This window comes from Galeopterus variegatus, unplaced genomic scaffold (genome assembly GCF_000696425.1).
Source record: "Galeopterus variegatus unplaced genomic scaffold, G_variegatus-3.0.2 Scaffold2514, whole genome shotgun sequence".
In the NCBI taxonomy this organism is placed as follows: domain Eukaryota; kingdom Metazoa; phylum Chordata; class Mammalia; order Dermoptera; family Cynocephalidae; genus Galeopterus; species Galeopterus variegatus.
The window spans coordinates 106,057-121,017 of record NW_007728625.1 but is presented as its reverse complement, the minus strand read 5'-3'; the positions used below and the strand labels follow the sequence as shown (position 1 = coordinate 121,017).

The window sequence follows — 14,961 nt, the reverse complement described above, 5'->3', positions numbered from 1 at the left end:
GATCCCGTTGCCGGTCCCGGTCCGGTGCGGGCGTGACACTGAGGGTTGCGATCCATTGCCGGTCACGAAAAAAGACAAAAAGGAAAAAAAAAATAACCCTAAATGTAAATGGATTGGATTCCCTAGTCAAAAGACATAGACTGGCTTATTGGTTTTACACTGAGGGTTGCGATCCATTGCCGGTCACGAAAAAAGACAAAAAGGAAAAAAAAAAATAACCCTAAATGTAAATGGATTGGATTCCCTAGTCAAAAGACATAGACTGGCTTATTGGATTTAAAAAAAAAAAACTAGACCCAACTAAATACTACCTACAAGAAACTCACCTCACCTGTAAAGACTCACACAGACTAGTAGTGAAGGAATGGAAAGATATGCCACACAAATTGAAACTGAAAACAAGCAGGAGTAGCTATTCTATCAGATAAAATACTTTAAACCAAAGACCATAAAAAGAGATAAAGGAGGTCATTATATAATGATAAAGGGATATATCCAGCAAGATATAACAATCATAAATATATACATACCCAGCATCAGAGCACCTAGGTATATAAAGCAAACACCATTAGATCTAAAGAGAGACATAGACCCTAGTACAGTAATAGTTGGAGACTTCAATACCCCTCTCTAAATGTTGGACAGATCATCTAGGCAACAAATCAACAGAGAAACACAGGACTTAAACTACACTTTAGTCAATTGGATTTGGCATCCATCTACAAAACATTACATATACAACTTCAGAATATACCTTCTCATCAACACATGGAACATTTTACAGGATAGAACACATGTTAGGTCATAAATCAAGTCTGAACAAATTTTTTAAAATTTGTTAAATTTTAAATTTTAAATTTTTGAATTTTTGTTAAATTTGTTAAATTTCACATATCTTTTCAGACCACAACAGATTGAAACTAGAAATAATAACAAGTGAAACTTCAGAAAAGTATATAAATACATATAAATTAAACAACATGCTTCTGAACAACCTATGGGCTGAAGAAGAAATTAAACAGGAAATCAAAAAATTTATTGAAACTAATGATAATGAAGACACATCACACCAAAACCTGTGGGATACTGCAAAAGCAGTACTAAGAAGGAAGTTTATTGCAATAAATGCTTGCATCAAAAGAGTAGAAAGACTTCAAATAAACAACCTAACATTACACCTCAAAGAACTAGAAAAACAAGAAAGAACAATCCAATCCCAAAATTAGTCTATGGAAAGAAATAATTAAGATCAGAGCAGAACTAAATGAAATAGCAACCCAGAAAATGATACAAAAGATGAATAAAACAAAAAGTTTTTTTGAGAAGATAAACAAAATAGACAAACCATTAGCTAGACTCAGAAAAGAAGTAGGAAGACCCAAATGACAGAAATCAGAAATGAAAAAGGAAACATCACAACTGGTACCACAGAAATACAAAGAATCATTAGAGACTATTATAAACAGCTATCTGCCAACCAGTTTGAAAACCCGGAGGAAATGGATCAATTTTGGGACACATACAAACTACCAAGACTAAACCAAGAAGAAATGGAAAACCTGAACAGACCAATAATGAGCAATGAGATTGAAGCAGTAACCAACAGTTTGCCAACAAAGAAAAGCCCAGGACTGATGGCTTCACTGCTGAATTCTACCAAACCTTTAAGAATTAATACCAATTATCTTCAATTCTACAAAGCTATAGTAACCAACAGCATGGTACTGGCATAAAAACAGCCACACGAACCAAGGGAAAAGAATAGAGAACCCAGAAGTCAATCCCATGTACTTAACAGCCAATTGATCTTCAACAAAGGCATCAAGAACATAACACTTAGGAAAGGACAGTGTCTTCAATAAATGGTGCTGAGAAAACCGGATATCCACATGTAGAAGAATGGAACTAGACCTGTACCTCTCCTGATATACGAAAATCAACTCAAAATGGACATAAGGCCTGAAACTCTAAAACTCCTAGAAGAAAACATGGGAGAAAAACTTCAGGATGTAGGAGTAGGCAAAGACTTTAAGAATAAGACCCTGAAAGCACAGACAGCAACAACAACAAAATAAACAAATGAGATTATATGAAACAAAAAAGCTTCTGCACAGCAAAGGAAACAATCAACAGAGTGATAAGACAACCTAAAGAATGGGAGAAAATATTTGCAAGCTGTACATCTGAAAGGGGTTAATATCCAGAATACACAAGGAACTCAACAGTAAAAAAAAACAAGTAGCCTGATTTAAAAATGGGCAAAGGAGCTGGATAGACCTTTTCTCAAAGGAAGACATACAAATGACCCACAGATACATGTGAAAATGCTGAACATCTCTAAGCATCAGGGAATTGCAAATGAAAACCACATTGAGATACCATCTCACCCTAGTTAGACTGGCTATTATCAAAAAGGTAGTGAATAACAAATGCTAGCAAAGGATGCAGAGAAAAGGGAACCCTCCTACACGGTTGGTGGGACTGTAAATTAGTGCAGCCATTATGGAAAGCAGTATGGAGGTTTCTCAGACAGCTACAGATAGAATTGTCATATGATCCAGCAGTCCCATTACTGGGTATATACCATAAGCAATGCAAGTCCTCATGTCGAAGGGATACTTGCATTCCCATGTTTATCGCAGCTCTATTTACAATAGCCAAGAGTTGGATTCAACCAAAATGTCCATCAACAGATGACTGGATAAGGAAAGTGTGGTATATATACAGAATGGAATACTACTCTGCCATAAAAAAGAATGGAATTCTGCCATTTGCAGCAACATGCATGAACTTAGAGAAAATTATGTTAAGTGAAATAAGCCAGAAACAGAAAGAAATACCACATATCCTTACTTATAAGTGGGAGCTAATACAGAGGGGGAGAGAAACAATCACAATAACATGTTGAACTTTTAAAATGAGATAACAGACTTGTGGTTATTAGGGGTTGGGGACGGGGAAGGGATAGGGAGAAATTGGTCAAGGGTCACAAAGAATGATTACATTTTGTAAAGATGGGTATACTAATTATTTTGATGTGATCGTCATGTATTGTACACAGGTATTCAACTTTGTACTCCACAAATATGTATAATCAATTATGTTTCATTAAAAAATATTTTTTTAAAGAGTACACAGCCTTGGGTGCATGCACAAGTAACCATCGTATGACAGTGGTTTGTTAGGGCTTGCTTTGGCTCCTTTCCTGATTTCTCTGTTAATCCCCTCTGTCCGATTCACACCCAGTTAGGCTCCAATAATTGTTGGCTAATTGCCATATTGTTTTCATAAGTGCATAAGTTGGGAATAATTTACTCCACAGTCTTGATCCAGTTAAATGTGCTCCTATGCAGGGACAGTTTTTGAGACCAATTTTGAGGTTCTTACCGCTGGAGGGCTCTTACCTCTGTTTTTTGCTGGTTCTCTTTGGTAAACTAGCTGACTATAGTGTAGCTTGTTGCTATCATGGAGTTACCAGCCTCCTCTTAATTGTTTACCACTAAAATATCCCTTATTTTCAAGAGTACTCTTAGGCTTGAATTTCTCAACACATTGTTCCAAATAAAGTCAGTTCCTTTGGGTAGAGCTTCATAATGCCGTGTTCTTGTGTCCTGTCTCACTCTTTAACACAGCTTCTCTACTACTGCTCTGGAGCTGTGGTGGGGACAGAGGCCCACTAATTTTGGAGTGACACTCCTGCTTTATAAGCAGGGCATTGGGTAGGGGCAGTATCTTCTGGTATACTTGGCTTGCCTTTCGGCATGGAACTTCTGCCCTATTAGTGAGCTGAGGCAAGGGCAATTGGGGCTCAGTAATTTTGACTTTTTGTGACTAAGTGATGGAGTTTGGATGTGTTGTCCCCTCCAAAACTCATGTGGAAATTTGATCTCCAATGTGGCAGTGTTGGAAACTGATTGAGTCATGGGGGCGGATCCCTCATGAATGGATTAATGCTCTCTCTGGGGGAGGGGGGATTAATGAGTGAGTTCTCGCTCTATTAGTTCCCGTGAAAGCTCATTGCTTAAAAAGACCCTGGCACCTTATCATGGGTCACACTATGTACCTCACCCCTCTTTTCTGTTTTAGTTCATTTTGTGTTGCTATAACACTCAGGTAGAATCTTGCCCTTGGAGTGAGTGTTGGGTTGAGGAAGGTTGCCTTTGTCTTCTTTGCCACACCACCCTGATATGTAACATGTTGATTGGAAGCATGAGAAATGCTGGTGGCTTGCCACTCTTTTATCCCTTGAATAGGATCCGGGGTAAGAGGGATTCCCATCTTCCTGTCAACACTGGCCGAGAGTGGAGCTTCCATAGCATTGGCTTGGGAGGAAGAGAGATGGAGTGGGTTGTGGCTCAAGTGCCACAGACTCTTGTTGTTACTGCAATTTAGTAGATTTTCTTGAGTAAATGCTGTTTTATTTGTTGTATGCTCTTCGGAAAATTCCTAGACTAAATTCTTGTTTTTTGTTTTTGTTTTATAATTTTGACCAGTAATAGTTGTTTCACTTGAGTGCAGGTCCATGGATCTCCTTCCTGGACATCATCACTTGATTGATTTTTGAGCATTGAACCACTCTTACATCTCTGGAAAACATCATGTGGTCATAAATGTATAATCCTTCCAGAATATTGCTCAATTTTATTTGCTAATGTTTTGTTGAGGATTTTTGCATCTATGTTCATGAGTGGTATTGGTCTGTCATTTTCTCTTTTGTACTGTATTTGTCTGGTTTTGGTATCAGGCTAATACTGGTTTCACAGAGTGAGTTGGGAAATATTCCATCCTCTACTCTTTCTGGAGGAAGATTGAGTAGAATTGTTCTTAATTCTCATTTAAATATTTTATAGACTTCTTCAGTGAAATCACTAGACCTAGGAGATATCATTTACTGGGAGGATTTTTAGAAGATATTTCCATTTTTTAATACAAGAGTCTTCAAAAAGTTTGTGGGAGAATATGTATTATCTTTTAATTCCATTTGTCCATAAACTTTTTGAAGTACTCTCATAATTATGTGGCAGAACAGTCAAATGATCTGTTTTATATTGGATAAAGTTTAGTAGGTTTTTGCTTTCTGAGGAAGTAGACTGTTTTATCCAAATTATCAGATTTATGTGTGATTTGTTTCTCCCATTCTGTCATCTTGTAAATGTTTTTGGAGAGTGTAGTGATAAATCCTCTGTTTCAATTCTGTGATTGGTGATTCCTGTCTCCTCTCTTTTTCTTTGTTAGTCTTGTTAGAGATTTGTCAATTTCATTGATCTTTCAAAGAACAAGGTGTTTGTTTCACTGATATTGTCTTTTTGTTGTTGTTGTTCTCAAATACATAGATTTGTGCTTTTACCAGTACTATTCCCTTCCTTTAGTTTATTTTACTCTTTTTTAAAATTTTTCTTTAGGTAGGATCTTAGATTGTTGATTTGAGATCTTTCCTTTTTCTAATGTAAGCATTTAGGTCTATGCATTTTCCTCTCAGCACTGCTTTGGCTACATCCCACAAATTTTGATATGAGTGTTCTTTCACTTCAGAGTGTTTCTTTTTTTTTTTTTTTTTAAAAATGACCGGTAAGGGGATCTTAACCCTTGACTTGGTGTTGTCAGCACCACGCTCAGCCAGTGAGCGAACCGGCCATCCCTATATGGGATCCGAACCCGGGGCCTTGGTGTTATCAACACCACACTCTCCCGAGTGAGCCACGGGCCAGCCCACTTCAGAGTGTTTCTTATTTCCCTGACTCCTCTTTGTCCTTTGGTTTCTTTAGAAATTGGTGTTTAATTTTCAATTTTTTCCTTTATCTTTCTCTTATTGTTTTCTCTTTTGATATCATTATGGTCGCACTATATGATTTCAGTTATTTTTAATTTGGTAAGGTTTGTTTTATGACTCAGGATATAGTCTGTGTTGTGAATTTCCCATGGATGCTTGAAAAGAAGTATATTCTGCTGTTATTGAGTAGAGCATATTAGAAATGTCAGTTAGATCCAGTTAGTTGGTATATTGTTGAGTTCTTGTATATTCTTGATGATTTTCTGTTAAATAATTCTACCAATTGCTGAGAGAGAGGTGTTGACATCCCTAGTTATATTTTTGCCTTTACTTTTTTCCTAATTTTTCTTCCATTTCTATTAATTTTTGTTTCCATTTCTATTAATTTTGTTTCATATTTTTTCCAACTGTGTTCTTTTGTTCATGAACGTTATGTATGTGTGTCTTTGTCCCTGGTAAAAATTATTGCTCTCACAGCTACTTTTTAAAATTATGTTTGCATGATATATCTTTTTTTCATCTCTTTGCTTTCAACTTACATATATCATCATATTTGAAATGAGTTTCTTACAGTCATTTCCCCCCTGCTCTGCCAGCCTCTGTCTTTTAATTGGTGTATTTACTCTATTTATTTTAATGTAATTATTGATATATTAGAGCTTTAGTTTGCCATTTTATTACTTGTTTTGTGCCATTTTATTACTTGTTTACTTATTTGTTCTGCTTTTCATTTTTGTTTTCTTTTTTCTGCCTTTCTTGTAGAGTATGTGAACATTTTCTAGAACTCCATTTTCATTTATTATAGTGTCTTTGAGAGTATCTCTTTGGATAGCTTTTTTGGTAGTTGCTTTTGGTGTTATAATTTACATTTATAAATGTGCATAGTATATTTGTAATGACATTTTATTACTTTGAGTGAAATACAGAAGCCGTATCTACCTTTAGGGACCTTTACCTTGCCACTTTATAATACAATTATACTTGCGTTGTCTTCTCCCAATATAATACAGTTTTTTCAAGTATTTTCTCTGTATACATCAAGCAGCACATCAGACAGTTATAATTTTTGCTTAAATCATCAAGTATAATTTTATCCTGAAGAGGAGGATAGGCATTTATATTTACCACCATCTCTCCCATTCCATTGCTCTTTCTTCTTTTCTGTTGTGCCGAGTTTGTTGATTTTATTTTCTTTCTAGTTGGAGAATTTCCTTCAGGCATTCTTTTAGGGATGGTCTGTTGTTGATAAATTTCCTTAAGTTTTTCATTTTGTGAGAATGTCATTATTTACCCTTCATTCCTGTAGAATATTTTCTCTTGATATAAAATTCTGGATTGACAGTTCTCTTCTTTCAGCACTTGGGAAATGTCTTACACTTCCTTCTGGCCTTTATAGTTTCAAATGAGGGATCTTTTTATTTGAATTGTCATTGCTTGTAGATAATGTCTCATTTTTGTTTTCTAGTTTCTTTCATAATTTTTACTTTGTGTTTAGATTTCAGTATTTTGATTTTGATGTGTCTTAGGGTAGATTTGTTTGAATTCATTTTGTTTGATATTCACTTATTTGTGATTTTGCTTTTGCCAAATTTGTAAAAGTTTCAGCTAATATTCTTCAAATATTTTATCATCCTAAAATTCTTTTCTCTTTTAGAGACTATAGCAAAATGAATGTTACATTGTTTTTTCTTGTCCCTCAAGTTTCTGAGGGTCTGGTCTTTTTTTTTTTCCCCACTCTGTTTTCTCAGTAATGTTCATATTGGGTATTTTCTGTTGATCTGTCTTGAAGTTCATTGATTCTTTTCTTTCTCATCTTCATTCTTCTATTGATCCCATCCAGTAAATTTTTATTTGTTTCTGTATTTTTCAGTTACATAATTTTCATTCTATTTCTTTGCTGAAATACCCAATTTTTTTCCAATTTTCTTTTTAACAGCCTTCATAATAAATGGTTCGCTGAAGCATTTCTCTGATGGCTCCTTTTAAATTTTGGCAGATAATTCCAACGTCTGAGTCATCTCAGTGTTGACATGTTAATTGTCTTTTCTCATTCTCGTTGAAATGTTTCTAGCTCTTGGTATGATGAGTGATTTTTGCTAGAATGTTGGACATTTGGGGCATTACTTTGGATCATATTTAATCTTCTTGTAGCAGAGTCACCCTGGTAGCATACAGCTCCTGTCCTACTTTTGTGGTTTGTGGTTCTAATTGTTATTTGGTTTTCTTAACTTTTCATTGTTATTCTAGTCTTCTTCTTGTGGGGGGGGGAATGTGTGTGGGGGGTGTCATCCAGAGATCTGTCTGAAAATTATGCATATATTTCACATCGGAGTTAAGTTCTTATAACTTTTGCCCTTCTAATTTTGGTCAGTTTCAGCTGTAGTTTATTGAGGATGTTTGCCCAGGATTTCATTTCAAGGTTTAACAGTTGCTTTTTCCATCTACCTCCTCTCCCAAATCCTCCTCCTCTTCTCTGTTTGGGAGATGCCACTTGCTAGAGCTGTGTGGTGGTAGTGGTAGAAGTCCAGACGTCCCCCTCAGCTTCTGCTAAGACAGTTTTTCCCATTATGGGAAGCTGAGCACTGCCTGATACCAGCAGACCAAACTGGAAGTTCAGACTATGTTCTCTGCTTCTGCTTAACACCACTCTGAAGGAGACATTATGCACTATTTGGTACTTGTTTGGAAGGGGCTAGAAGAGCAGGCTTTCCACTTGCTGCCTGTTACCACCAGGTGGCACATGGGACGGCAGGTTCCCCACTAGATTTCCATGGGTGCGACAAGAGAAGGGCTCCGTTTTTTCCATCAGGTTTGGTATCGTCAATAAGGTTTCTATCTTGCAAGCTATCTTGCAAGGACCCTTTTTCTGGTCCTTTTCCTAGAGAAAACAGGCTTTCTCTGGACTCATTTTTATTGGCATTTCTAGCTTACAGAATTTTTCATTACCCAGTTTATGGTATATGGGAGGTGAAAAGAAAACCCAAGATATAGAGGTCAGAAATAAACCCCTACATACATGGTCAATTGATTTTCAACAAAGTAGCCAGGAGCATTCAATGAGGAAAGAATAGTTTCTTCAAGACAATGTGCTCAGACAACTGGATATCCACATGCAAAAGAATGATGTTGCACCCCTATCTAAGTATATACCTACCATATACAAAAATAAACTCAAAAAGGATGAAAGATCTACATATAAAAGCTAAAACTATAATTCTTAGGTGTGTCACCAAAAGCATAAGCAACAAAAGAAAAAAAAATTGAGCTTTGTTTAAAAACTTTTGTGCATCAATGGATACTATGAAGAAAATGAAAAGACAGCCTACAGAATGGGAGAAAATATTTGCAAATCATACATCTGGTAAGTTACTAGTGTCTAGAATATATAAAGAACTCTAACAACCCAATAAAAAATGGGCAAAGGACTTGATTAGACATTTCTCCAAAGATTTACAAATGGCCAGCACTCATGAAAAGATTCTCAACCTCATTAGTAATTATGGAAATGCAAATCAAAACCACAATGAAGTACTACTTTACAACCAGTGGTATGACTTTAGTTAAAAGAACAGAAAATAACAAATGTTGGCATGGAGAAACTGTAACCCCTGTGCGTTTCTAGTGGGGATGTAAAATGATGCAGCTGCTGTGGAAAGGAGTTTAGTGGTTCTTCAAGAAGTTAAATATAGAATTGCCATATTATGCATCAATTCCTTTTCTATGTATATATTCGAAAGAATTGAAAACAGAGACACAAACAGATACTTATATGCCAGTGTTCATGACAACATTATTCATAATAGCCAAAAGGTAGAAACAACCCAAATGTTCATCAACTGATAAACAAAATGTAGTCTATCTATACAATGGAATATTATTCAGCCTTAAAAGGGAATGAAGTACTGATACATGCTACAACATGGGTGAACCTTGAAAACATACTAACTGTGTAAGAAGCCTGACACACAAGGTCATATATCATGTGGTTCTATTTAAATGAGATATCCAAAATAGGTAAATCCTTAAAGACAGAAAGCAGATCAGTGGTTGTCAGGGCATGAAGGAGTGGAGAATGGAGACTACTTAATGGGAGTGGTATTCTGGTGTAATGAAAATGTTTTGGATATAGGTAGAGGTGATAGTTGTCCAACATTGTGAATATACTAAGTGCCACTGAATTGCATACTTTAAAATGGTTAATTTTATGTTATGTGGTTTTCACCTCAATGAAAAGAAAAGGAAAGAAAACTCAAGAAGTTCTATAGTCAGGAAGCTGCCTTCTTTCCATCTTTCAGAGTTTTAAAATTTTTTATCTGTTTTAGTATGTCCAGGGTTTTTAGTTACATTTAACTGGTGGTATAGCAAGAGATAAGTCTTGTCTTTAGAACAGTATGTTAGACGTACCGAAGTAACTTTTTAAAAAGAGTAAAGCATGGCCGGCCCGGTGGTGCACTGCTACAGTGTGCCGCTTGGGAAGCGTGGTGGCGCACCCACCGAGGGTTCGGATCCCACATACAGACCGGCCGCTCACTGGCTGAGCAAGGTGCGGGGGCAACACTGAAGGTTGCGATCCCGTTACCGGTCCCGGTCCGGTACGGGCGCGACACTGAGGGTTGCGATCTGTTGCTGGTCACGAAAAAAGACAAAAAAAAAAAAAAAGAGTAAAGCTTGGTCTCCTTCCTAGACCAATTTAATCAGAATGGGAGAGGGGTGAGGGAGGTGGATTGCATCAGTATAAAAAATATCTGCAAGTGATTTGAATGCAGACAATTTTGAGAAGCACTGTTTGAAGCACATACTTCCTATCGTTGATGAGTTTTGCAAACAGCCATTTGACCCAGTTCTGGTAAATAAGATGTGAAGGGAAGCTCTTTGTAAGGTAACTTTACAAGGAAGGTTGTTCTTCTGAACACTGTCATGTATGGGTATGAATCTTGGAATTGCTGTGGCCATATTGCTAAAGGTGCACAAATACAGATAATACTTGGAATGCAGATGAGAGAAACAGAAAGAAACCTGATCCTTGGTTATGTCTCTCATCTGCTGAGTTAGCTGTCTCTGGAATCTATTGTACCTCTGTACTTTCCATTATATATAAAGAATATGTCCTTATTATTTCAGCTCTGAGTTTGGATTATGACTTGTAGTTGGAAGCTTCCAAACTGCTATAGCTAATGAGAAGAAAAATTAGTGGTAAAAATACTTATTACCATGTTTTTCTAATACATATCTTTTATAAGTAATATGGCAATGAACATATTGGTAAGTATAGTTATTTCCCCCAATATTGGCTTTTGTTTGGTACTCATGTTAGGATGCCGGAAATAGTTGATACTGTTATGCTCTTACTTAATATCTCCAAATTGCTTTCCTAACAGGTTATGTCTATCTACAATGTTATCAGCAATAAGTATTTTTTTATCTTAATCATTGGATTTTATTTTTTGGATTATTGATTGCTCATGGCATGTCATAATTTCCCATTTTTATTTCTTTATTACTGAACGTGTTGATTCTCTGTTTTTACTCATTAGTTATATTTGTTTGGGGGGTAATTAGCTAACATATGTTTTGTACCACAATTTAGTAGCTGTGGAATTTGGAGAAGTTACAGTTACTTTTACTAAAACAGGGGTATAAGAAATAATGCCTACATGATAGAATTGGTATGACATTAAAGTGAGGTATATTTCCTAAACTTCTCTGAGTATTTTTGTAAAGAAAATATTAATCCTTTTTCAAATTTGCTACAAATAATTTTTACCATCTTTAAGAGTTTCTCTTTTTCGTGGCATTATTTATTTTAAACAAAATTATATTTTAAGTTGTGTTCAGTCAAATATTACACTTTCCATTCCAGTCATAATTTAAATATAAGAATAAAAGGTATAAAAATAATGATATGGTTGTATATGTGAATTAATGTGGCAACAATATGAAATAGCAAAAATACCATGGTAATAGCCTGAAGGCAGAAATTTCAGTCATAGGTATTTTTATATCTTCATGTTTATTATATCCTCCTTGAACCAGTTTGCATAAGGTCAGATTGTTTTTCAAAAGTACTCTGTCACATCTGAAGTCTTTATTCTCAACCAAGTCATTGTTGTATCAACAGTTGCCAATTTAATAGAAGAGGACAAAAAAATTGACCAGTTTAATAAGTGTGAAGTGTGTAGCCTATTAAAGTTGATTTTATTTTATTTTTCTTCCAGAAACATGATCAGGGGCAAGTTCTATTGGATATAGTCTACAAGCATCTTGATTTGACTGAGCGAGACTATTTTGGCTTACAATTGGCTGATGATTCCACAGATAATCCGGTAAGTTTAAGCTGTTGCCTTTTATTTTCATTTTAGTTTTTCTCTCTGTTCATAATATAAAATCCTTTCTGATTTATAATGTGCACTAATTTAATGAATTTTTTTATTTGAATTGAGTAATTCTTTTGCCTTTGTTCACTGTTTTTTTGATGTTTTAATCTGTCAAAGTTATTGCCTTTAAGGTTTTCATAATTGTTATGTTAGCCTATAAATCTAGTGCCAGTTTCATTAATTATTTGTCTCAGAAAACTGAAAAATAAATCTAATTCCTGCTTCTTGACTTAGGGAAAACTAGGCATAAAGTTTAAAATATCTTGAGACGTGTAAATTAGTCTACACTAAAGTGAATTTTTGTGTGTGTGTGGTATTCATGGAGAGATATTTCTAACCAAAATTCTTAATTTGTTCAGTGTAAGTTCTTCAAATACAAGTATTCAAAAGGACCCTCCATCCCAAATGGATAAAGATTGAATTTCAAAGCTGCACAATTTTTAATGTTAAGTTCCTTGTATTTTTACTTATTCTTCAGTAATTAGAATCATATTTTTTAATTGAAAAGATCACATCATAGAAATAGAAGATAGCATGTGATAGATAATAGAAAGATTTACTTTGATAATTAAGCAATATAAAATGCACTAAAGAAGTATAACAGTATGAACCTAAATGGAGGGTGTACTAGCAAATTCAGATTGAATTCTTTTTAAATTTATATGGTTATACCGTGAGGGACTTTTACAAAAAAATTTGATATCCTTTTGATTAGTGTAAGAGAATGTCCATTTTGAAGGAAATGTTTTGTTAAGTTTAGAAAAATTATGAGGCTGAAAAATGGTTCTCTGGATCAGTGTTTTAGAAATCCATTTATAAGGCTATATTAACAGAATGACTAGAAAATGCACATAACATTTATGAGAAACGTAGGTGTTTCTCTCTCTCAGGGTTGGGATCCTAGTTCTCTGAATGAAAAGTTAGTGGGAAGTAAATATGAAATGTAAATTACTACTACTTTTTTTCTTTGCATCATTTGCTTTTTCTTATATTACAAACCATCCAAGGAAAAATATGAGGATGATGTGGATAAAAACAAACCAAGGACCAGCTAGTCTCAGTTAAAATAAATGCTTTTATACTGAACTAATATTAAAACTTTCCTCATACTTTGATGCCTTTACCAGATGACTTGAGCTTCTCCAAGGGCCTAGAGTTATACTATTATTTTTTGATAAATAAACCCATGTAAAAATGGAAAAGAGTAGAAACGTCAGTAATGCAACCTTTCCCAGAAGGTAAATTCTGAGCCAAGCAAATACCTAGAAGATGTTTGCTACACCTCACTTTGTGCAGCACTGGAAGAAAAAAAACAGTTAATTCTTAGATTATCTTGCTGACCCTCATAGGTCAGATCCTCTAGCTATAGGCCTGGCTTTAGATTGATTGGAGAAATGACAAGACAACTAAAAGAGGAAGAGACCAGCTAGTCACCACCATACTCACTGCCATGAGTATGAAAACCATTGTTCTTATAAAAGTATTCCAGAAGGACTAATATGGAGATCATACATATATTACAAGAGATAAAAATTCTATCACATAAATTTGTATATGAGACATTTGTACTTATACCATATGCATGTGAGGAGGGAGAGGTATTTTGATCTAGGTTGATGTTTTTGCTTTCTCCTACTTTTTCTTACTTTGTGTTTTCTATCTTGAACATTCCTTCTCAAATGAGATATATTCCTATGCCCGAGGATCCAAAGTTTTTGCTTATCCAAAATAATTCTTCCGGAAAAGTTGGAATGATAGAATTTTAAAGACACAAAAGAGGCGTTAGAAATGATCTAATCTAGTCTAACACCTTTATTTTTCATGCAAGGAGGTAAAGTTCGAGCTACTTCCTGGCATTAATGAAACTAGAACCTGGGTTGCCTAACCCCTCATGCCAGTCTACTCCACTGCACTACAATTTCAGTATTTATTCAGAAGAATCTATAAGATGCCAAAATGTGTCCAAAGAAGGACCTTTAAGAGCACAAGCTTGAAAGAAAGAAACAACAATCACAGTAATATGTTGAACTTTCAGAAGAGAACAGAACTGTATTATTAGAGGTGGGAAAGGAAGAGGTAGAGGGGGATCAGCAAGAAATTGGTTAATGGGCACAAGGAATGATTATGTATTGTAATGATGAATATGCTAATTATCCTGATTTGATATCAGGATATCACATATTATACACAAGTATTGATAGTCAGCTGTGTATCCCACAAATATTTATTATCAATTATGTTTCAATTAAAAATTTTTAATTAAAAAAAAGATCACAAATCTTGTTAAGTAGTGTCCAATTTCTAGTTATCAATGTGAAATTATATTCAGGCTTTGAGGATAATTAATGGACTGAAGGAAGAAGATACCATTCTTCAGAAGAGAAAGAAGAAAGGGAGTAACATTTATGAAACATCTATTGTGGACTTATAAATCAACTAAATGTTTTGCATATAATATCATTTAATTTTCATAATATACTTATGATGAAAGTATCATTAAAATCCTTTTAAAGATTAAAAACTGGTGCTTACAAAAGTAACTAATTTGTTTAATGACAGATTAGTTAAGTAGCAGAGAAAGGATTTGAACTCAGATCTGACTCCCAAGCCTGTGCTCTCTGCCATACAAAGATGATGACATAGATGCACAGGATTTACCCCCTAAAAAAGAACATATTTAAGAAAGGAGGTAACCATGCAACAAAGTTATCATCAGTGATCGGAAGGAATTGAGTAAGATTCTAACAGAATTCTCATCTATCTTTAGTTCAGGGTTTTTTAATTTTAAAGCTTAACTATGATATATATATATATATG

The 14,961-nt window shown here is 34.9% G+C and overlaps 1 protein-coding gene across 1 annotated transcript in view; it reads left to right on the top strand.

Annotated features, from left to right (window-relative positions):
• Positions 1-14,961, top strand: part of LOC103598134 (tyrosine-protein phosphatase non-receptor type 4-like) — a gene marked incomplete at its 3' end in the record, with an annotated part of 184,924 nt that overhangs the window by 64,554 nt on the left and 105,409 nt on the right. The window contains exon 3 of the mRNA XM_008582076.1: positions 11,986-12,093. Coding sequence (XP_008580298.1) covers positions 11,986-12,093 — 108 coding nt within the window. The remainder of the gene's footprint in view (positions 1-11,985; positions 12,094-14,961) is intronic.